General features: G+C 32.1%; 9 protein-coding genes and 4 pseudogenes across 13 annotated transcripts, besides 19 other annotated features; 7 read left to right on the forward strand and 6 right to left on the reverse strand.

Annotated features, from left to right (window-relative positions):
• Positions 1-103: 103 nt before the first annotated feature.
• TVAGG3_0238140 (60s ribosomal protein family) lies at positions 104-541 on the forward strand (the record flags this gene model as incomplete). The annotated part of the gene is made up of 1 exon (XM_001301005.2): positions 113-514. The coding sequence occupies one exon, from the start codon at positions 113-115 to the stop codon at positions 512-514; it is 402 nt and encodes a 133-aa protein (XP_001301006.1).
• Positions 542-616: 75 nt separating this feature from the next.
• On the reverse strand, positions 617-1,777 carry TVAGG3_0238150 (uncharacterized protein; the record flags this gene model as incomplete). Its single annotated transcript, XM_001301004.1, has 1 exon — positions 617-1,777. One exon carries the CDS (start codon positions 1,775-1,777, stop codon positions 617-619), a length of 1,161 nt encoding a protein of 386 aa, XP_001301005.1.
• A 152-nt stretch (positions 1,778-1,929) lies between these two features.
• TVAGG3_0238160 lies at positions 1,930-1,968 on the forward strand (annotated as a pseudogene). The gene has a single exon. The product of its transcript is annotated as a tRNA-Lys (tRNA).
• Positions 1,969-3,008: a mobile genetic element.
• TVAGG3_0238180 lies at positions 3,009-3,047 on the forward strand (annotated as a pseudogene). Its single transcript has one exon. The product of its transcript is annotated as a tRNA-Lys (tRNA).
• A 46-nt stretch (positions 3,048-3,093) lies between these two features.
• Positions 3,094-3,612: a mobile genetic element.
• Positions 3,613-3,618: 6 nt separating this feature from the next.
• Positions 3,619-3,660: a mobile genetic element.
• Positions 3,619-3,660: a terminal%2Cinverted (terminal inverted repeat of ISTv3 transposon ID:TVAGG3_0238200).
• A 364-nt stretch (positions 3,661-4,024) lies between these two features.
• Positions 4,025-4,110: a mobile genetic element.
• A 161-nt stretch (positions 4,111-4,271) lies between these two features.
• Positions 4,272-4,359: a mobile genetic element.
• A 479-nt stretch (positions 4,360-4,838) lies between these two features.
• On the reverse strand, positions 4,839-5,819 carry TVAGG3_0238240 (transposase-related family; the record flags this gene model as incomplete). The annotated part of the gene is made up of 1 exon (XM_001301003.2): positions 4,839-5,819. One exon carries the CDS (start codon positions 5,817-5,819, stop codon positions 4,839-4,841), a length of 981 nt encoding a protein of 326 aa, XP_001301004.2.
• Positions 4,839-5,819: a mobile genetic element.
• A 252-nt stretch (positions 5,820-6,071) lies between these two features.
• Positions 6,072-6,112: a mobile genetic element.
• Positions 6,072-6,112: a terminal%2Cinverted (terminal inverted repeat of ISTv3 transposon ID:TVAGG3_0238250).
• Positions 6,113-7,104: 992 nt separating this feature from the next.
• Positions 7,105-7,134: a terminal%2Cinverted (terminal inverted repeat of MuDR-3_TvMULE3 transposon ID:TVAGG3_0238260).
• Positions 7,105-8,427: a mobile genetic element.
• Positions 8,428-11,430: a mobile genetic element.
• TVAGG3_0238280 (MULE transposase domain-containing protein) lies at positions 9,060-10,508 on the forward strand (the record flags this gene model as incomplete). Its single annotated transcript, XM_001301002.2, has 1 exon — positions 9,060-10,508. The coding sequence occupies one exon, from the start codon at positions 9,060-9,062 to the stop codon at positions 10,506-10,508; it is 1,449 nt and encodes a 482-aa protein (XP_001301003.2).
• Positions 11,431-11,458: a terminal%2Cinverted (terminal inverted repeat of Mariner transposon ID:TVAGG3_0238290).
• Positions 11,431-12,733: a mobile genetic element.
• On the reverse strand, positions 11,511-12,637 carry TVAGG3_0238300 (annotated as a pseudogene). The gene has a single exon. A coding segment is annotated over exon 1 (1,127 nt).
• Positions 12,706-12,733: a terminal%2Cinverted (terminal inverted repeat of Mariner transposon ID:TVAGG3_0238290).
• Positions 12,734-12,866: a mobile genetic element.
• A 2-nt stretch (positions 12,867-12,868) lies between these two features.
• Positions 12,869-14,796: a mobile genetic element.
• On the forward strand, positions 13,645-14,076 carry TVAGG3_0238330 (uncharacterized protein; the record flags this gene model as incomplete). The annotated part of the gene is made up of 1 exon (XM_001301001.1): positions 13,645-14,076. The coding sequence occupies one exon, from the start codon at positions 13,645-13,647 to the stop codon at positions 14,074-14,076; it is 432 nt and encodes a 143-aa protein (XP_001301002.1).
• Positions 14,767-14,796: a terminal%2Cinverted (terminal inverted repeat of MuDR-3_TvMULE3 transposon ID:TVAGG3_0238320).
• A 1,308-nt stretch (positions 14,797-16,104) lies between these two features.
• Positions 16,105-16,467, forward strand: TVAGG3_0238340 (uncharacterized protein; the record flags this gene model as incomplete). Its single annotated transcript, XM_051227590.1, has 1 exon — positions 16,105-16,467. The coding sequence occupies one exon, from the start codon at positions 16,105-16,107 to the stop codon at positions 16,465-16,467; it is 363 nt and encodes a 120-aa protein (XP_051112576.1).
• An 18-nt stretch (positions 16,468-16,485) lies between these two features.
• TVAGG3_0238350 (serine threonine-protein phosphatase family) lies at positions 16,486-16,728 on the forward strand (the record flags this gene model as incomplete). Its single annotated transcript, XM_051227591.1, has 1 exon — positions 16,486-16,728. The coding sequence occupies one exon, from the start codon at positions 16,486-16,488 to the stop codon at positions 16,726-16,728; it is 243 nt and encodes an 80-aa protein (XP_051112577.1).
• A 4-nt stretch (positions 16,729-16,732) lies between these two features.
• TVAGG3_0238360 (uncharacterized protein) lies at positions 16,733-17,059 on the reverse strand (the record flags this gene model as incomplete). Its single annotated transcript, XM_051227592.1, has 1 exon — positions 16,733-17,059. One exon carries the CDS (start codon positions 17,057-17,059, stop codon positions 16,733-16,735), a length of 327 nt encoding a protein of 108 aa, XP_051112578.1.
• Positions 17,060-17,104: 45 nt separating this feature from the next.
• On the reverse strand, positions 17,105-17,581 carry TVAGG3_0238370 (uncharacterized protein; the record flags this gene model as incomplete). Its single annotated transcript, XM_051227593.1, has 1 exon — positions 17,105-17,581. A coding segment is annotated over one exon (477 nt), but the record flags the coding sequence as incomplete, so codon positions are not given.
• Positions 17,582-18,092: 511 nt separating this feature from the next.
• Positions 18,093-21,838: part of a mobile genetic element that runs on past the window's edge.
• On the reverse strand, positions 19,383-19,945 carry TVAGG3_0238390 (annotated as a pseudogene). Its single transcript has one exon. A coding segment is annotated over exon 1 (563 nt).

The following is a 21,838-nucleotide window of genomic DNA, read 5'->3' on the forward strand; positions in this document are numbered from 1 at the left end:
TATATTCCTACTATTTAATTGCCAAAATCCTTCAGAAGACCAACTAAAAATTAAATTCTGAACTTTACATAGGTGTTTGAAGGGCTATCGTCTTGACGGTTTGTCCTTTCGAATGCCGGCCGTAGCTGAACACAAACCAATCGTTCATAAGAAGACAAACAGATTCCATCGCCCACAGTCTGATCTCTGGAAGCGTGTTGATGCTGCTTGGCGCCATCCACGCGGTATCGATTCCCGCTTCCGCAGGAAATATCGTGGCACACCACTCCACCCAGGTGCTGGCTTTGGCTCTGATAAGGCTACAAGATTCATGCTCCCTAATGGCTTCATCCCAGTCCTCGTTCGCTCAATTAAGGACCTTGACATGCTCATCACAAAGAACACAACACATGGCGCCATGATTGCTAAGCAAGTTGGTCTCAAGCTCCATCAGGAAATCATCAACAAGGCTCAGGAGCTCGACATCCAAATCCTTAACGAATCCCGCAAGGTCAAGAAGGTCGAACAGCAGTAAATCAAACGAGGGACAAACCCTTCTTTTGTAACTAATTTATCGAAAAACAATACATTTTTTTAAGCTATAACAAACAAAATATAATTTGAGTGAGAATTGTCTTTAAATCTTATAGTACTTACTTGGCTTTATATCAGGCTTGAAAGTACAATCATGAAGCTCAATTGCTTCTTTATACTTTTGCCTCTCGAGGCTCTGTTCTTCATCTAATTTTGATTTTCTTATCGAGTCCTCGTAAAAATCTCTTTTCTTGTGATTTTCAACAATAATTCTACTATTTTCTGTAAGAAATGAAACTTGGTCGTCCTTTCGCTTGTATTGGCCACGCGAAATTTCATATTTTGTGGGGTTCTGACGTAGTAATCTATACATAGTATCCGATGTAAAGTGCTGCTGATTGTTAGTATCTGTATTTACTGGCTCTGGTTCAATTTCTTTCTTAGGTGATGTCAAACGCTTAAGAGTTCCTTTTGATATGACAGTCTTTGGTGGTTCTTCATCCATCTTCTCTTTTCTTGAGTGTCTCATCTGTCTGTACAAGAATTCTTTGTTATCAAGATTATTAACAGTATCTGACGACTTTTTGGTGCGTTTTTGAGATGGCTGCTTGTATTCATATGGTCGTTGATATATTTTCTGACTTTTATGAGAAATTTGATAGTTTGAAAATTTTGTTGGTGAAAAAGTGCATTCTTTCATTTCTTCATCTTCTTTGGCTTTTTGTGCATTCCTAATGAATTCTTTTCTTTTAGCAGTAGATTCATAAAACCTTTGTTTCAAAGAAGGAGAATCTTTAGGTCTATATGTTGAAAGCTGATTACTAATAGGAAATATATCTGAGTAATCATCGTATGGATCTTCAGCTTCTGCTTGCATTTCTAAGCGAATTTCTGCTCTTCGTTTCATTACGTTAACTGAACGTTCAAACAAACTTCGAGACATATCCATACTGCTATGCGACTTATTTTTTGGTTTTAGCGGGTCTGTTTTTATAGTAGAATTTGATGATTTGAAACTTATAGGAGATTTCGCAGATATTTTTGATTTTGCTGGACTTTTTAGTATAATTTGAGATGATATATCTTCACTACTTTCCTCTAGATCTTCTTCTTCCTCTAACGATAATTCCGTTTCTTCTTCTAATTCCGATTCCAGTTCTATATTCCCGGAATCTTTTGTTAATGATAATTCTAATTCGGAAATATCGTTACTAATTTGTTCAATTTCTTCATTTAGCTTTTGCACTCGAGGAGATTTCGACATTGAAATAAAAATATAAAAAAATAAACAGAAAAACAAAATTTCATTTTCGCCAGTTATTCATGAAGGATATCATTATTCGATTGATGCCAGAAAAAGTGCGAATCAAGAATTGCATATTATCTAATAGTCACAAAAAGCAAAAATAACGTGAAGCTTTCCTAGCTCAACAGGATAGAGCTTTGGACTTTTAAGGGTGCACACGAGAGGATCATGTAAACTTCAGAATTTAGAACCTTATTTTTAGGCATTATCTTGGCTACCTATTTAGGCTCGAAAAGCAAAAAATATCAAAAAATACAACCTGACTCCATTCTGACCCTTTCATGGAGGTAGTTTTTATCCGCTAGTATTTTCCCTTTGAATCTCTTTACAATTCGAAATCAAATTCAAACCTCAGTAGAAGAAAGGAAGAATCGACTTACTACGGTTGTAATACGAATAAATACATATATTTAATTATTTTTATTTACATAATAATTGTTTGAAGCTCATATTCCAACAAATTTTTAAATAAAAACATTAAAATGTTGAAAATGTTCATATATTTTAATAGGGTTTTGGCACTTTATTGAGGAATTACTACATACATAGTCGAACTGAACTTGATATTTTGAAATTTAAATTATTTATCAAAATTAAAATTTAACTTGAAATTTATAATTATTTAGTCATATTTTGCATAATTCTAAGTAGATTTTGTAAAAAATCAAGAAAGAAAACTTTTAACGTGCTTTATTTTTTCTTTTTTATAATAATACATATTATTATATAATTAACATATTCATAATGTTTCACCCTTTCAAAAATATAATCCTCCTCCTCTCAACTAAACGTACATACGGGTGGCCTCTTTTTCAAAAAATTAAAATTTGAAATTTTGGGCTCAAATATTAGAGATTTTTTCAACCTTCAACGATATATGTTGTCTATATCAGACCTCCTTTCTTTTTGATACTTAACATTGTTCCTAAATCTTAGCCGTTAAGGCTGTTCTGCAAATATTTTTTTTTCGAAAAAATTCGAAAAAAATTCTTAAAATTCAAAAATCCCTTAATTCCTGAGGATTTTGGGAAAAAGTTTTTACATGAACATGTGTATATTATATGAAGTATATTGATAAGGTAAAAATCAAATTTTATTGCATATTCATCGAGAAAATAAACTAACGAATCCCTCAAAATTGAGAGGGTAATCCTCCTCCTCTCAAATAAACGTACATACGGGTGCACCCTTAATCCAAGGGTTTGGGGTTCGAGTCCCCAGGATAGCGTTTTTTATTATTTTTTTGAACTCCTCAAAATTAAAAACTGTTTTAAGGGAGGCTTCCGACCAGAAAGCTCTCTCAATTTTTTGTGATGTTTACACCAAAAGTGAGATTCGTTAAGCGTTTTTCTCGTTGAATATTGAGTTTCCCGGATTTTGAGTTATTCATAAAGCTCCTCTATATTATACCCTATCTACTGATATGATTATTTTTGAAAAATCTCTTAAATCGACCTGCACTGAATTTTTTAGGGAAAATTCGAAATTTTCTAGGCGTTTTCTGTAACGTTTTTTTACGGAATAAAATCCGAAAAATAATTTTTTGAAGAATCATTTGGGTAGAATACTTATCGAAAATTGTATTTATTATAATTTTGGTCGATAAAAATAAGCGGATTCAAAACTGGCAAAAACCCTTTCGGCAATTTGTGGACGATTCCGAACCCCCTCATTTTTGAAATTTAATAAGAAAAATAGAATCTTTATTAAATATAGATTTTAAAAAACTTGGTTATAAATTACGAAATTTTCTCACTTGGGCTAAAAAGTGACAATTTGGTCGGAAGCCACCCTTAATATTGTTACATATTAAGTTCTGTCAAAATGTAAGCTATTGAATTCTTTGAGAGAGAAATAATCGTCGAGGAAGTAAAAAGTGACGCTTTAGGAAATATTATTAGAAATATGATAATAAATATATTTGGAAAAAATATGTTTTTTTCAAAAATTGAAATGATCATAGAATATTTTGAAATATGTAGGGAATTGAATTCGGTAATATATGATAAACAGGATTTTTAAATTTCAAGGAAAAATAGCTTTTGTGAATACTTTTGAGAACTCTTCTCAAAGATCATGATTCAAATATATTAAAGAGCCAAAATATTAGAGATGAGTTCATAATCAAAATTTTACATTTTAATTATTTAGAAAAACGTATTAACCTCAATAAAAAATATCTCAAAGATTAATAGTTAATTTAGGGTTTCCTAGCTATCTAGAGGGAATTGTTCCTTATGATGTATATATTTATAATGTATGCATAATAAGGAACAATTCCCTCCTTAAAACGAGAAAACTTGTTCGAAATTGTTTATCATTTCGAACAAGTTTTCTCGTTTTTAATAACAAACTAAAGGCTATGAGGCACTGATTATATATTAGTGCCTCATAGCCTTTAGTTCCCAGTAGATAGCTGGGAAACTTTCTCCAAATGATAAGTTATTTAGAGAAAGTTTCCCAGCTATCTAGAGGGAATTGTTCCTTATGATGTATATATTTATAATGTATGCATCATAAGGAACAATTCCCTCGCTGAAGTGAGAAAACTTGTTCGCAATCATTTCGCATTGCGAACAAGTTTTCTCACTTTTAGTAGGGAACTAAAGGCTATGAGGCACTGATTATATATTAGTGCCTCATAGCCTTTAGTTCCCTGTAGAAAAGATCGAAATTTTATTGTGATTTTAACTGATCTATATTTCGCTTGCGTTATTTGAATCTTTTCTTTTGCATATGTCATTCCTTTCACTTTTCGAATTTCATTTGCCTGCATGCTCTCTCGTTTTGGTTGAAAATCAACTCAATCTTAAAATGAACTTCTTCATTCTTTACAATAAATTCAATTTTTTTCGAGATATATCTTTATCTACCCCTATGTGAGCTGCATATTCTTTCTCGCTAAATTCTTTTGATTCTTTAGAGCTAAAAATCAAGTTTAATAAAAATAATGTTTATTCATAATTTTGAAAACCAAATTCAAATTTGAATGAGAATTTTTGAAAAAATATAGAATATTTCAATAGTTTGGAATCTCTTCAACTTCCCACTGCTTATTAACACATTTTTTCCAGAGCGGTTTATCATCCTTGGTCCATTTCTTAAATTTGTTGTAAACCTCTCTTGGAGTGTATGGTCGAACTCCAATTTTTGGATGAGCGCCATGTGGCATGTCATTGTATTTTTGCCTGAATTCTTCCAATTCCTGATTGATGCTCTCAAATTCTGAAGACTTTGGAGCATTTTTGTCCAGTGATGGCCAGAGGCGTTCAATTTTGCCATTTTGACGTGGCATGTATGGAGCTGATTTTCTGATTTGAATGTCATAAGTACTCAAAAATTTTGTGAACTCTCCCTCATTTTCTTTACCGTTATCTGACCAGAAACAGAAAGGTGCTCCATATTTTTGAACTGTTGCAATTGCCACTTTTGAAGTTTCTGTTGAACTTTTGTTACGAAGCAATTTCAATGCTAACAAATAACGACTTTTGTCATCAATTATTCCATAAACCGGTAAAGTTTCTGGTTCTTTCAAAAAATGAATATCCACATGCCAGATTGTATTTGGAAGAATTGCTTCATAATCCACATAATATGCTTTTGGATTACTTTTATCTTTTTCTTTGTAAATTCCCAGAAATTTTGCTGCCTTAATAACTGCATTGTAACTGATTTGAAATTGTTTTGGATTCATATTGAGAGTCCAATACAATTTTTGAACCCCACATTTGTAATTTTCATAAGAATTCTGAACCTTCAAAATTAATTCTGGAGTTAATTCCTCTTGTGGAGGACCACTTTTAATTTTTGGTGTACCACCGATTTCTTTGAATGCTTTTTTGAGAGTATTTCTTGAAATTTGTTTGAAAATTGTAACATTTTGATAAGAATATGGAACTTTTTTCAAAACTGTTGCGTAAGTTAACTCACCACTTTCAAGTTTTTCATACATATATCTTACCCATTCATTTGGAATACGAGGTCTCGAGTTTTCGTTCATTTTTTTACTTTACAAAACTATTTATTTTTCAGAATTTTTAATTTTGAAAAAATCCATTCTATATCTGATAAATAATATATTATTTTTCAATCAAAATATTTTGATTATCATCTCAAAAGTGTTCTCAAAACCTAGTTTTTCTTATTTTGGATAATCTTAATATTTATATTATTATAAACTAATTGAACACCATATGTTTTTGTATACTTTTACAAAAAATTGATAGATTTGTGATACTTTCCCTGACGATAGAATTGAATAGCTTACATTTTGACAGAACTTAATATGGAACACTATTCATATGAGAAATATATTTTCTGATTTGAGAATTGGTAGTTACTCGAACCATTCAACTACTTGACTACACTTAGCTATGAAATTCGAAATCATCTCACTTTAATGTGGCTTTATTCATCAATATAAACATGAAATGTTAACTATTAAATTTCGGAGTAAATTTTAAGTTATTACATACAAACAAGTTTATTACATCACATAATATATCACTATTCATCTTCTGACAAAAGAAGTTATTTGCCAGATTCAAATGTAGCATTAGACGAATAGATTTTATGGTAAAATCGCTATAAAGCACCAAAAAATGCCTTTGGGCGAGTGAAATGCAAATAGCATCTCTTACATTTGTACTCAAATGTAAATCCATTATAATGAAACATAATTAGGGTTAAACCATTATTAAAACAATATATATGGCCTGTTTCCAGTGGTTCGTTGCAATTAATGTTTTGATGCTGATTTATGGCATTGGCATTACTTTTGCGCAGGTTAATGTTGACTCATGCATATAATCATTTTCTTCTTCATCTTCTGTTTTCGTTGCTTTTTCTGCTTCTGTATCAACTTGAAGACCGAATTCGTAGTCATGACGTCTTCCGAGAATGCATCAGCAAAGGGAGGTACCATAGCAGAGGTATAAAAGAATTGCAACCAAGAATAACAAGAAGCATAAAAAGATAAAAACAAATGCATTTTGTGGAATTTCTAATTGGAAAAATTGATTTTGTGAATCACGGTTTCTATTACCCCATGTGTCATCGTCTGAATCATTACGTGTCTTGGACGAAAATTGATATAAGATAAGGAATAACAAAGATATCATTATTTAATAAGATTTTACACCTATTGAATTATTGAGAATTGTATTACTCAAAAAGAAATCATGAATTTTGAACACATTTGTTTAGAACTCATTCAGATATGAAACTTTATCAACTTTTCATGAAATAAATGAATTGAAGCAAAAAGTGACTAAGTATTTAACTGCGAGTCGGGGTAATTTTAGCTAAAAGTGACACACTTGTAAAAAGTGACACACCCGTGAAGGGTGTGATTACCGATCGGTAATTTCGACAGTTTAGAATTTAAAATTTTTTATGGAACTGTTGCGAGTTTCATAAAGAATTTAAGGAATATAAGCAAAGATTTGAATCAAAATCTTCGAACTAAGCCGATCGCTTCGCTCGCGGCTTTCTTTATTATTTTAAATTTGCATATTTCCATCAAAAATTCATAAGGTAAAAAATTTCGTTTATATTATTGCAAAATAAAATCTTCATTATCAAAATAATATTAAATGATAATATAATATAATTTATAAACAACTATTATTTAATAAAGTTTAATTGCCAAGGTTCATCTAATTTTTTGATTTTTAATGTTTTATGAATTTTATTTATCATGTATATATCTAATGAAGATTATATATGTAGAAGATAAGTACCTTAATATGTACGTAAAAATTAATGAAATTTATTTTGAATGTAGAACCGAGCAATTTTCAAATTTTGTGCTTTTTTTGAATTTTCTCGATACCAGATAAGTTGTGTTGGCTAAATAATATATGGATACAATGTGTCTTATAGATGAATATATGCACAAAGTTTAAGAGGCCATTTTCTTTCAGAAACCGAGATTTGTGAATTTTTTCAAATTTTGTGCTTTTTTTGAATTTTCTCGATACCAGATAAGTTGTGTTGGCTAAATAATATATGGATACAATGTGTCTTATAGATGAATATATGCACAAAGTTTAAGAGGCCATTTTCTTTCAGAAACCGAGATTTGTGAATTTTTTCAAATTTTGTGCTTTTTTTGATATTGAAATTTCATTTCATTTTTTTGATGCATATCGATGCACCATGCGAACTTAAAGAAAGGCTATCTTATATAGATGCTATGAAAGCTGTCATTGATAACGAATGCCATGCAGGTTGTCCATATCAATTAAAAAAAATCCAAATTTAGGGGGAACAAAATTAAAATTCAGGTGCAGTGCAGATAAATGTGAAGCATGTATCTCATTTCTAAAGGATGATGAAGAATATATCCTAACAGAATATAATGGAACACATAATCACAATCAAATCAAAGATGAGACAAAGAAATACCACACATTATCACAATGCTATCGTCGGGTACTTATTAATTTTATAAAACAGGGGGTGATCCGAAAATGGCTCAAATTGAATGCGACAAAAAACTTGATCTGGATGATCCACTTAACAGGCCATCTTTTTTGAATGCATCTTCAGATCAAATGAAAACAATTCAGGAAAAAGGAAATAAAAAGATCAAAGGTATTCAAAAGGGGGCGGCGACAAATTTGCCGAGCCAGTAAAGTATTCAATTTTTTTTGCATTTTTTAAGGGTGCACACGAGAGGATCATGTAAACTTCAGAATTTAGCTTCTTAACTTAAATCATGGAATGTCTCAAAGACAAAAGTAGCATACAGCATGTAAAGCTAAAGAAAGATAATCATAATTAATATCTTAATTTTTAATATTACGCATTTTTAGGTGCAAAATTTAAAAACATTCTAATACAATAGAGCAGTTTCCAAAAGTAGCATACAGCATGCAAAGCTAAAGAAAGATAATCATAATTAATACCTTTAAAGTTTAAAATCTTGATTTTTTTTAAAATCAAATATTTATAACTTTAATACATACAGCTTAAACCTTATACTTGTTTTCTCTTGTGAGAAAGCAATCTTACAAAGCTAACAATCCTAAAAAATAAAGAATTAAAATTTAATAATTTAATCTAACAAAATTTCTCTCTTTATCCTTTTGCACTCTTTATATGCAACTCAAATCCATCATATAATATTCCTATAATACTCTTGCCTCAAACAATGACGAACAAACTGCTATTCTCATTTAATTACAGACCAAATCTATTCAAATTTCTGAATTTTTAATTTTCATTTCAATTTCAAATGGAATTAGAAGAAGAAACTATCTTTACTGTTATGGATTTTTGTAAATTTGGAGTTAAACAAGAAATACAAGCACAGTATGGATATGGTGAACGTGTCAGGAAAGAAAGATCTCAGATTTCATTCCACTGCAAATATCCAAAATGTCTTGCACATTTTAATGTTGCAATCTTGGATCAAAATAAATACAAACTAATCAAAATAGTTGAAGAACATGATCATTCCGCCCCAAATGACAAAAGTCAATATTCGTCTGTTTTTTATCGCAAATATTTAGAACATTACTTCCAAACAGATGACAATCAAAGAGCGATAGCACAGCTAAATGCATTCAAAGATCTTGAAATTCCTCTTACAGGTCCGTCCATTCCAGAGATGTACGCTCAAAAACCACGTGCAATCAAACGATTTGCAGAGAGAATACATGCTCTTCAAACTAGATATTCTCCTGACGATGTTGTGTCATTGCAAATCTTTGTTCAGACAGTACAAGAAGAATCTCCAGATGATCTCATTGCATTTGAAGTCTCAGACAATAATATGTGTTTCTATTACGCGCCTTTTGAAGGCAAAGCTTATGCGCATAGTATCAAGACATTTCATATAGACAGCACCTATAAATTGTTGCGATCAAACATTCCATTGTATGCATTTACTGGCAAAATCAAAGATTTTCACATTTTCCCTTTTTTATATTTCTTTTGTCAACCAGACACTTATCAAAACATTCAAGTTTGCGTGTGCGCCTATCTCAGATGGGTAACAATTGAGCCAGAATACATTAGCATGGACTGTGCTCCACAGATAGCTCAAGCAATAGAAGAAAGCATTCCACAAGCTCAAATACTTTGGTGCGGAGTACATGTTCTTCGTGCAATTCTTCGCAAATCAAATAAGTTTTCTTCTCAAGAAAAATTTGAACAATTCTATAATTTGATGAAGGATTTAGTCTTCAAATTAGATGCAGAACATGAGGAAGAAGCAAATGCTGCCTATGATCAAGTTCTGGAGTTGCTCGACACAGATCCAACAGCATCTCAATACTTTAACAGACAATGGCGTTACAACATATCAAGATGGATTGCTCGTGACAGGCGTGAAGGCGACGCAACTAACAATATTGCCGAAGCTCATTTTAGAACACTCAAACATGACTATTTTCCTGATCGAAAAAATCTCAGAATTGATGATGTTATTATAGAAATTTATACAAAAGTGATACCATCTTTCGTTATCAAACTCAAAATTGATCAAAATCCAGCAGATGACCGTGTCATTAGGATCATGGAAAAAGCAACTAACGCAGAAATTGATGTAAAAAGACAAAGAAAAATCGAGAGTATTTCAATGCTCAATAGATTGCTCAATGCTGTTAGTGATGACTCAATAGATCCCACTAAAATATATCCTACCTTGAAAGTATTATTACAAAGAACTCATTTTATTTAATTTTGATTTTAATTTTAGATTAAATTATTAAATTTTAATTCTTTATTTTTTAGGATTGTTAGCTTTGTAAGATTGCTTTCTCACAAGAGAAAACAAGTATAAGGTTTAAGCTGTATGTATTAAAGTTATAAATATTTGATTTTAAAAAAAATCAAGATTTTAAACTTTAAAGGTATTAATTATGATTATCTTTCTTTAGCTTTGCATGCTGTATGCTACTTTTGGAAACTGCTCTATTGTATTAGAATGTTTTTAAATTTTGCACCTAAAAATGCGTAATATTAAAAATTAAGATATTAATTATGATTATCTTTCTTTAGCTTTGCATGCTGTATGCTACTTTTGGAAACTGCTCTATTGTATTAGAATGTTTTTAAATTTTGCACCTAAAAATGCGTAATATTAAAAATTAAGATATTAATTATGATTATCTTTCTTTAGCTTTGCATGCTGTATGCTACTTTTGGAAACTGCTCTATTGTATTAGAATGTTTTTAAATTTTGCACCTAAAAATGCGTAATATTAAAAATTAAGATATTAATTATGATTATCTTTCTTTAGCTTTACATGCTGTATGCTACTTTTGTCTTTGAGACATTCCATGATTTAAGTTAAGAAGCTTTAAAAAAAAGCAAAAAAATGTAATAAAATAAAAAAATTTTTAGTATCGATAATCTGAAATATGTTGTTTACTTAAGCCGCGAGCGAAGCAAGCGGCTTAGTTTCGTAATTTCGTACAATCTTTTTTCGAATCTGTTCTTTTCTTAAGCCGCGAGCGAAGCGAGTGGCTTAGTTTCGTAATTTCATACAATTATTTTTCGAATTTGTTCTTTTTGTCAACCGCGAGCGAAGCGAGTGGCTTTTTATTTTTTAAATTTTTTTTCTTTCTTACTTTTTTTCCCCTTACTTACAAATTTGATATAGGGTGTTCAAAGGTGTGTTTAGCACAAACCTGAATACTGCGAATAGAAATAAACAAGTTACATATATATAAAGTTTATTTAAATATAATCACCATTGGATTCAATCACGCGTTCGCAGCGATCGATCCAGGCTTGAAAGACACGCTTTAAATCATCATGAGAAAATTGCTCAAATTGCTCTCTTACAAAATTTTCAAGATCATCTGGACTCGCGAATTCGCGTCCTTCAGCTCTCTTTTTTAGCGTGCCGAATAAATAAAAGTCAGAGGGTGCAATATCAGGTGAATAAATTGGGTTTGGAACAACTTTGACATTGTTTTCCACCAAGTAATTCATTACCTTATGACTTTTGTGAACTCTTGAATTATCAAAATGAATTGCAAACTTTTGTTTTTGTTGTTTGGATTTCTCAAACTCATCAGAATTGATAATTTGAGTAAGAACATTGTCAATTAGATACTGAGCATTCATCGTATTAGGTTTTTGAAGAATATCAATTGCGATGATGCCATTCACGCCCCAAAAAACCGACACCATAATCATTGGTGTGTCAATTTTTTTCTTCGGGAATGTTTGCGGATTTTCATCCTTCGGGATCCACATGATTTTGGCTTCTGTTGCATATTGAAACCAAGACTCGTCCCCTGTTACTAAAAAGCGAAACTTCTTGGATTGATACGCACCCAATATAGAGAGGAGCTCTTTCGAAGATTGGACTCTAGATTTTTTTTGAACTGAATTAAGGTTGTGCGGAACCCAACGTGTATACGCTAGTTTGTAGTTCAAATAATTATGCAGATAATAACTGACTGTTGTACGTGGTATCTTTGTCATCTCCTCTATCCTTCTGAGTGATGCTCTTGGGTCTTCATCTAGCGCTTGAAGAATTGCTTTGATTTTTCTTTGATCCGGCGATTTTTTGTCAATTTTTATGATGGGCGCCTTTTTGTTCATGAAGTGATACATCCTAACATGATACGTTACAATGGAATAGCTAGGAGCATCCATACCGAAGCATTTTACCAATGTCTCGTAGATTTTTTACAGTCTTTGCATTTTTTTGCAAGAGCCAGGATGTTTTCTTTATGATTCATTAAAAAATGAAAAAAAATCCCGCCAAAATTTCCCGCGAAACCGCCTCTTGTCTCAAAATTCATTTTATATCCCGGCATGGCGCCAAAATACAACATACTCATCATATACATATATTCATATTTTTTATTATATATTTATAATCAGCATATATCTCCTTTAATAGTCTCATATAGAGCGCTGTGCTAAACGCACCTTTGGACACCCTATAGTAACTTACCAAATCTCTCTATCATATAATAATAAATTAATCCATTTTTTGTTTCAAATCTAGCACTTTACATTTCTGACATGTAAACCTGTCACTTTTCACTTCACCTCACTGAGCAAGTTTGTGCCCCCTCTATTCAAAAGTACGATGATAATCAATTCAAGTCAACTCAATTATATAAGGGTATCAAAGAACAAGAGTCACCAAAAGATTTAATTTATTTCGATGTCGATAATTACAACAAACCAAAGAAATTAATCTTTTATTATGCTTCTTTCAAATTTCTGGACATAATCAAAATTGTGAAAGAGCATTTTATTGATGCAACCCATTCATTACTTGAATTTAAAATGTTGTTTTACATGATATCAGCCAAATTTCCAAATACACATGCATTCCCAATTTTTCAATTTGTCGTTTATCCAAACACTTCAGAAAATATTGCATTCTGTCTCAAGGCATTTTTTAACTGGGCAAAAGTATGGGCAAAAGTAAAAACAGATTGTCACAAGAAATCGAAAATGCGATTATCAACTCTTTTCAAAAGTTATCCTTCATTGGTGTGCAGTTCATGTAATGAGGGCGTTCAGAAAAAATTTAAAAAGATTATGCATTTGAGAGTTCAGACAAATTGATATTAGATACAAAAATGAACTATCTTGCATACGGCAGAAATGGCAAGAAAGAATGGATTGAACCAACGTTCAAAAAAAATTCTGGAAATAGCCGAAAATTCCCAGAATTTTCAAAATACATACAAATCAATGGATATCAAACCAAGAAAGATGGACAGCCGCTGAAAGAGATGAAAATTTAGCTCTCACAAATAACATTTCAGAATCGATTAACAAAAAAATTAAATATTACTACTTTGGCGGAACAATTTTCATGAGATTTGATCGATTTGTGATGAAATTAATCGATTTTATCGTTCCTTCATTTTATTACAGAATTTCTCAAGATATAAGGCTCAGAGACAAAATTCCAAATCCGTTGCCATCTGAAAAAAAGCCAAAAAAGTATACAATCAGACTGGATACAGAAAAATGTATAATGCTCACTGATAAAATTAAATCGTTAATAGTTAACTCATCAGCAAACTTAAATACGCTTCAATTAGGTTTAGATGACCTACTTGATAAAGTTGTCAAGGCAGCAAAGGTTCAAAAACGAATGACCCAGTATTTTTCGAAATTAAGTATCCCAATGGAAATCAAGCTTAGTATTCTCACGCAAATTACAGAATTTGGATGCAATACCCCTCAATTCATTGTTGAGAATGCCAAGTCTTTTCAAGATAAAATTATTACAGATTTCCACCTTCAAATTTATACAACTTGATATAAAATAACATTTTTATTTTTACTAAGAAAAAAAAAGTTTTTGATAATAAATTTATTTTATTTCGAAAAAGTAGCAATAATCGTAAAAGGGTATTGATAGGCTTGCTAAAGTAACTAATTTTAGCTGTCAAATACTTTTGTATTTTGAAGTAAATTAGTATAAATTTGTTTTTACTTTTATTTCGAAAAAGTAACAATAATCGTAAAAGGGTATTGATAAGCTTGCTAAAGTAACTAATTTTAGCTGTCAAATACTTTTGTATTTTGAAGTAAATTAGTATAAATTTGTTTTTACTTTTATTTCGAAAAAGTAACAATAATCGTAAAAGGGTATTGATAGGCTTGCTAAAGTAACTAATTTTAGCTGTCAAATACTTTTGTATTTTGAAGTAAATTAGTATAAATTTGTTTTTACTTTTATTTCGAAAAAGTAACAATAATCGTAAAAGGGTATTGATAAGCTTGCTAAAGTAACTAATTTTAGCTGTCAAATACTTTTGTATTTTGGAGTAAATTAGTATAAATTTGATATTATTTTAACTCCCTTTGAAAACCTCAATTTTCCATACAGAGGGAACGGGAATAGCATCCAATATTCCCTGAGAATGGTTGCGCATTCTCAGTTCCCTCTATATTTCGAACGAAGCTCTCATCGGTCTTTTTTTTAATACTAAACGTTTTTTTCCCCTGTCACTTTTAGCTAAAATTTGTGTTTGCCTTTAACTGCTATAAAAAAAGGTAGTGGGGCTTCCAGGCGCGTTGCGCCCTCTAGCCCTGAAGATGTTTAGTATAAATGAAGTTTATATTCGGAGGGCTTCCAGGCGCGTTGCGCCCTCTAGCCCTGAAGATGTTTAGTATAAATGAAGTTTATATTCGGAGGGCTTCCAGGCGCGTTGCGCCCTCTAGCCCCGAAGATGTTTAGTATAAATGAAGTTTTTATTCGGAAAATTGTTAGTCTTCTGGGTCGAAAACATTATATAATGTGTCGCTTTTCACAAATTATATATGTTTTCATGTTTTGTCACTTTTCTGTCACTTTTCGGGTAAAAACATTTTTATTATTATATATAAATGAATTTTACAAAACCACCGTTACCGTTCTTTGGAAATAAGAGTAGATGTAAAGATATTATATTGAGAGAACTTAAGAAACTACCGAATGGTCTAACATTTGTAGATTTGTTCAGTGGAAGTTTCTATATATCCCATTTATGTCATACCGTATTTCCTGACTCAAAGATTATATGCAATGACTTCGACAACTATATGGACCGTCTCAAACATATTCCAGACACAAACAATATATTGAAAGAGTTAAAAGAAAAGATACCTATAGGTAAGATGGAACGTATACCATTAGATAAGAAAAATATTGTGAGAGAGGTTTTGAAAAAAGCAGAATATATAGACTGGGATAGTATATCTGCTAGACTATTATATAGTGGTGCTATAAGAGTTCATGACATTGAAACACTTATGTCAAAAGTTTTATATCTTAACTATACAAATGTTTTCAAAGAGAACATAGAAAAATATATTGAGGGTATAGAGTTTGTGAGATGTCATTGGACAGCGTTGTATGAAAAATATAAAGACAAGGAAAATGTTTCTTTATAGTGGACCCGCCGTTCTATAACACATGGGATTTTCAATACCAAGTAGACTGGACTTTGAGAGACTCTTTAGAAACTTTAGACGTTATACATAACCATCCATGCTTTTACTTTACATCCGATAAAAGTGGTTTGGAAACCGTTATGAGATGGTTAGAGGACATACATGACTATGAGTTTAGATATGACAAGATAGAATATGAGAGAGGTCCTATAAACCGGAGAAAGTGTCCATAAAAAGAAATTTTATTAGTAAGTAAATGTGGTTTGAAATCGGATTGTTGTTTTAGGTTTTTCCATTGTGTCATTTATTTATTTGACGTGGCAGAAAAGTACAGAGAATATGAAGATGAACCAATGCCTGCAAATGTTCAGTATATGTACTCGTAAGAGATATTTTTATCTAATATTAAATGGACGCACAGAACTTAGCGAATGCACAGCAACCTGGACAACCAAACCCAGAGAATATTCCAAATGAAGTTAGAATACAAACTGCAATGGCAAACTATGGTCAAGTGCCAACAGATGTACAAATGCAAACTGCCATGTCAAATGACGCTGCGTTAGGTTTGCCACCATGGTATGCAAATATGAGATGGAAAGAGTTTTATACAAACCCTGAAGTGGAATATAAACAACTTTATGCAGATGACGCGAACACAGGAGTTGACCCAGAATATGTTTTCTACCAGAGGAGAAACAGAATGTATGAGCTCCAGTTAAAGAATGCTATGGAACTCAACAGGAAACGTAAGAGACTAGGCGGACATTAGATTTTTACACGTAGTAAAATGGGTTTCTTCAGTAGTATTGGAAACTTCTTCAGAAGAGTTGGAAGAGGTATATGGAATGGAATAAAATCTATCGGAAAAGGAATTTGGAACGGAGTCAAAAATATTGGTAAAAGAGTAGGTCAGTTTGTTGGTATTATACCTAAAGACCCTGAACCAGAAGAACAAGCTCCTGTTATACAACAGCCTGAACCTGCACCACAGTCTAGTTGGCAACCAAATCCAACACCTCAACCGTATTAAAAAATTATATTTTTATCGTTCGATAGTAGTTGTATATGAAACTAAGTTCTAAGTAAAACGCATGGTATAATGGAATTATTCTTTTTCTTCCATCTGTAGTAAACCATACTTGAAAGTCTGAAATACTTCCACTCGGTGGTTCATATAACTTTGTAGGTTTTTCGTAAAAGTCATTCATCAGACATAAGAAAGAGTTTTGCGCACCAGAAAATGAAGCATGAACAATAATAGCATCTGGGTCGAAAATATTTTCATATGTTCCATTAGGTTTTTCGACTTCATAATAGTCCGGGTGTACTGGATATGCTGCAGGCTGATTTAACATCCTCATAAATCTATACCATGCCAAGTTGTTATATTTTGTAGAAATATAAACGTTTTCTCCAAGGTCTTCTATTTTATTGATTTTAACAGTTGCATTTTTCCTGTCATAAATAATATCGAGATGGTATTCTCCTTCGTCAATGTTATACTGGTTTGCATATTCGATATAGATATCGTTTATTTTTTCTTGAAAAGCTTGAAGAGTTGTTTCTAAGTTTACAAGCAAACTAACTTGTAAAAGTTTTCCCTGTTCAAATTTCTCATACATACGTTTTTCTTTGTTATAGTATCGAACTTCAAAACCGACCGTAAATGGGAAACCATGTATGGCTTCTGAAATGAACTTTATTCTACGAAAGCCAATAGCTTTTGTGACGGATGGGTTTCTTAACCATCTTAATGGGTAGTCAAAACGATAGCCTTCATGCTTTACGGTATCTGTCTCAAACTTTTGACCGACATTAGTAAAAAGTTCATCTAATGGTTTAGTTGTAGCAACTCTAGAATTTTCTTTTTCTATTGGAAGCATATTTTATCTATAATAAAAATGTCAAATGAAACAGCGTCTATGAGAGAAATACAACACAACCGACAACTCATTATGCAAGCTCTAAATAAGAACACAACAAACTTTTCAAACTATTCTAAGATATCTGAGTCATTGAAAGAAGGAAACTTAAAACTGACATAAACCCAATGACAGATGAGTTTCTATTTCAAGAACAATAAGAACAATACTGTCTGTATAAATCCAACAAAAGGAACTTTAAAGAGAAACCCTATAAATGAACTTCTTTTGAAAGCAGATGTTGACAACAAAGCTGACAAAGAATATGTAGACGATGCAATAGCAAAAGAAGAAGAAGAGCTACAATGCTTATGCCAAAAAAGAACATACTCATCTGAACTAGCAGACAAACATATGTACAATAAAATGTCAAGTGAAGTGACAAGAGCTGAAAACGAATATTCTAAAAAGACTCATATACATTATTAACCAAATACAAGTCCTTAAGGAAACATTAGAGACAAAAGCAGATAAGTCTCATACACATTCTATATCTGATATTAAAACTTACAAGAAACCTTAAACAGGAAAAGTGACGTTGGACATACACATACATTGCAATATTACAAACTTACAAGAAACCTTAAACAGGAAAAGTGACGTTGGACATACACATTCTATATCTGATATTACAAACTTACAAGAAACCTTAAACAGGAAAAGTGACGTTGGACATACACATTCTATATCTGATATTCAAACTTAAACGTTAGCCTTGAAAATAAAGCAGATAAAACATATGTCAATGAAATATACCAAAGTTTGATAGGAACAAAAAATATTGAAACTATTGTTGGTGACTTTTCTGTCAATGAAGAAAATAAATATTTTAGATGGCAGTTGGTACAGTCCTTAGAAAATGGTACACGGTATAAAACTCATTCCGAAAAATAACAATGAAATGTATGTAAGCTAAAAAAGAATAATGGTACACAAGTTAAAGTTCATTAGACAACAACTGCTACTTAAACTTATATGGAGACGAACAAAAGAAATATTTAAGAGTTTATGAAATGGCAGATATGACATTGCCTGACCCAGCTCCAGCACCATATTATTATGACTATGGAGATGACGACAGAACACCACATGTAGATGAACAAAAGCTAACATTATATTTAGATTATTATAGATATAAAAGATATAATGCAATAGAAAAACGAGAATATTATATTATTATACAGACGACAGAAATAAATATTATAGTCAAGATTTTACCTACCTGAAAACATAAGATTATATTATAAAAAATATTCTGACACAAACCAGAAGAAACCTGAAATGTTGCACTATATTTTAAGTTCAAAGAGAGACAATCCTATAATATCTCATATGTTTGATTTAATGAACCCATAGGTTCTATTTATACATCTATGGAAGCAAGAGGTCCTCAAGTAATGTTTGGTGTTGGTGCATGGGAACAAATAGTCGACAGGTTTTTGTATTGTGCAAACTCTTCAAAGGAAACAGGTGGAAGTAAAACGATTTCAGGTGAAAATTTACCTGCACACAGTCACTACATAGATTTAAGTACATCTCAAGCAGGTTGGCATAAGCATAGATATTGGGATTGGTCAGGAATGACAAAAGGTAAAGGATATGATGTTAAAGACGACGTTAAGTTTGCTATAAATTGTTACTGGAGTGACACTCAGGGAGAAGGAAACCATACACATTTCGTTTCAGGATATACACAAACAACGGGACAAAGTAAAGAATACATGCCACCTTACATGACAGTTTACGCATGGTATAGAATTGCTTAGTCGTCATTTTCAACTTCTTTAGCATATTCGTCAGGAGTTGTCTTATATTTGTTAGGAACTGTCTTTGAAAGTATACCACCTTGAACTTTGACAAGTTTGAAACGAGGTCTGGCAATAGTAGTTTTATCTTCTGCTTGCAGTGTGTACATTTTGCCATGTTTGCCTAAAACTTCATAATATTCTCTTGTATACTTTCTTCTATTTTTACGAACACGAATGTGAGTACCTGTCGGGTTCCCATTGTTGTCATAGTCAATAGTATTTTCATATGGGTCGCGTTTAGGTATTTCTATTTTTACTTTGTCACCTTTCTGAAGTTTGAAGCCCGGCATTCTTTCTTGTTTGTCTCTTTTGACTAAATTATTAAATATATAGTCTTTCTCTAAGTCAGGGTTGTTTTTCATTTCTTCGGGGAGTGGTTTCCCAAACCTTTTTGTTTACGGTTATTGTAAATATTTAAAACTTGTCTCATCTTTGCCATGGAGAAGTGTCTATATTTGTCGTCATATGACATTTCATTTGCTTCACCACCTTGTGGTTGGTTTAAGTCTCTTAACATTTTTATACAACCGTCAATGACACCAAGAGCAGAATGGTTTTGGTCGACAATGAAATATTGGTTTACATTTTTTGAACGCAGATAGTTTTTTACATCATCTGATTTGAAAGAACTTTCACAGTCAGATGTCGGTTTTGTTGGATGGTATTTGTCAACGAATATTGTCAAAGCAGTTTTCACATCTAAAATATTTTTGGACCATAATGGTATGGCTCAACAGTATCTTGTGTTTTGACCAACAAATATTAACCAGTATGGAGGTCCATCTGTTCTAACTCTCGGAATGTTTTCCAAGATATCCATAAACCAAGCATTTGGTGTTGAACTAAAGATTTTTATCATGAGTGCTTTCTTTGTCGCTTTAGAAACATAGGGGTTCTTGTTTGGATTCGTCATTTTTTACCCTATAAGAAATGGGTTTATTTGGCGCATTAGCAGGAGTCGCATCTAGATTTTTACCCGCAGTTGGAACAATAGCCAGAGGTGCATTTGGAATTGGAAGGAAGATTTTGAGTACATTAGGTATACTTAAAGAGAAAGCACAACCTATTATACAAACTGTACAGAAAGGTTGGGATGTGCACGAGATGCAACAAATCTTATTCCAAATCTGAAACAAGAGGAAAAGTTCAAGGATGGATGGACAATGTAGGAAGACAAGCAGGAAACTATTATAACAAAGCAAATGACTACTATAACCAAGCAGGAACTATATGGACAAGGTGAAAGATTCTTTAACAGAGGATATAACCATGCACAACAGTGGGGTAAACAATAACCAACCTCAACCGCCTCAAACGTGGGAATGTAAATTTTTTTACTGAGATGAAATGAACAATACAGCATTGAGACAAATGAGTTCAAGATGGATTTGTCGGCTTCCAGCAGTTACACCACGTGTTTGTAAAGTTCTTCCTATACCTCAGGAAGTTTTAGACCGACTTAAAAAAACCTAAACAACCAGTTGAAAACAAACCAAACTAAAATTTTTTACTGAGATGAAATGACCGAAGAAGTTGAAACGGTAGATTTGACACCACAAACAAAAAGTTCAGAACCATTGTCAAAACCTGTCAAAGAACTTACAGATGAAGAGAAAAATTCAATAATAGAAAGTGCCAGGTCTGGAAATACAAACCCTAACTATAAAGTCACTTTTCATAGAAATGGAACGGCTAGTATCTCAAAAAAGAAACAGACTCTCACAAATAAAATATTGAAGTCTGAAGGAGCTTTCGAGACAACAGATGGAAAAGTTTACTTCACTGACCAACAGTTCATTATAGAACATCTCATTGACTTAGAGTCGAAATATTCTAAACTTTACAACAAACACAAAAAGTTGAAAGGAAAACAAAAACAAATGGCATATGATATTTATGAAGATGTTGACGACACAACTGTTCCTGCAAGTGAAGTAAAGTCAGAGGAACCGAAAAGTGACGAAAAACCGATAGAAGAAGAAAAAACAAAAACTGAAGATAAACCAAAACCAAAGTTTAGTTTCCAAACTAAACCAAGTCAACCTTCATTAGCTGGTATGGGTTGGCGTCAAAGACTTATGGTAGCAGGCGGTTATGTAAAGTAAAGAAAAAAAAAACATTTTTTTATTTTTATAAAAATGCCCCCATATAGAATGGACAGAAAGTCTGCTAGAATAAAAGCAGAGTTGCAAAGATATGGTTGGAGAGTTTCGAAGAATTTTAAATATAGGAAGGGAAGACCATAAAAGTCTATGACAAATTGTCTGGTCTTCGCTACGAAATGGATTTGGAAACAGCACGTGCCAATTATCCAAACAGACTAGAGAGGTTAGAAGAAGAACGTCTTATGGACATGCCTTTCGATGTTAGTGAACCTCAAGTTGAAGGACACGACGGCTTTGCCAGATTC

This window comes from Trichomonas vaginalis, chromosome IV (assembly GCF_026262505.1).
Source record: "Trichomonas vaginalis G3 chromosome IV, whole genome shotgun sequence".
In the NCBI taxonomy this organism is placed as follows: Eukaryota; Parabasalia; order Trichomonadida; family Trichomonadidae; genus Trichomonas; species Trichomonas vaginalis.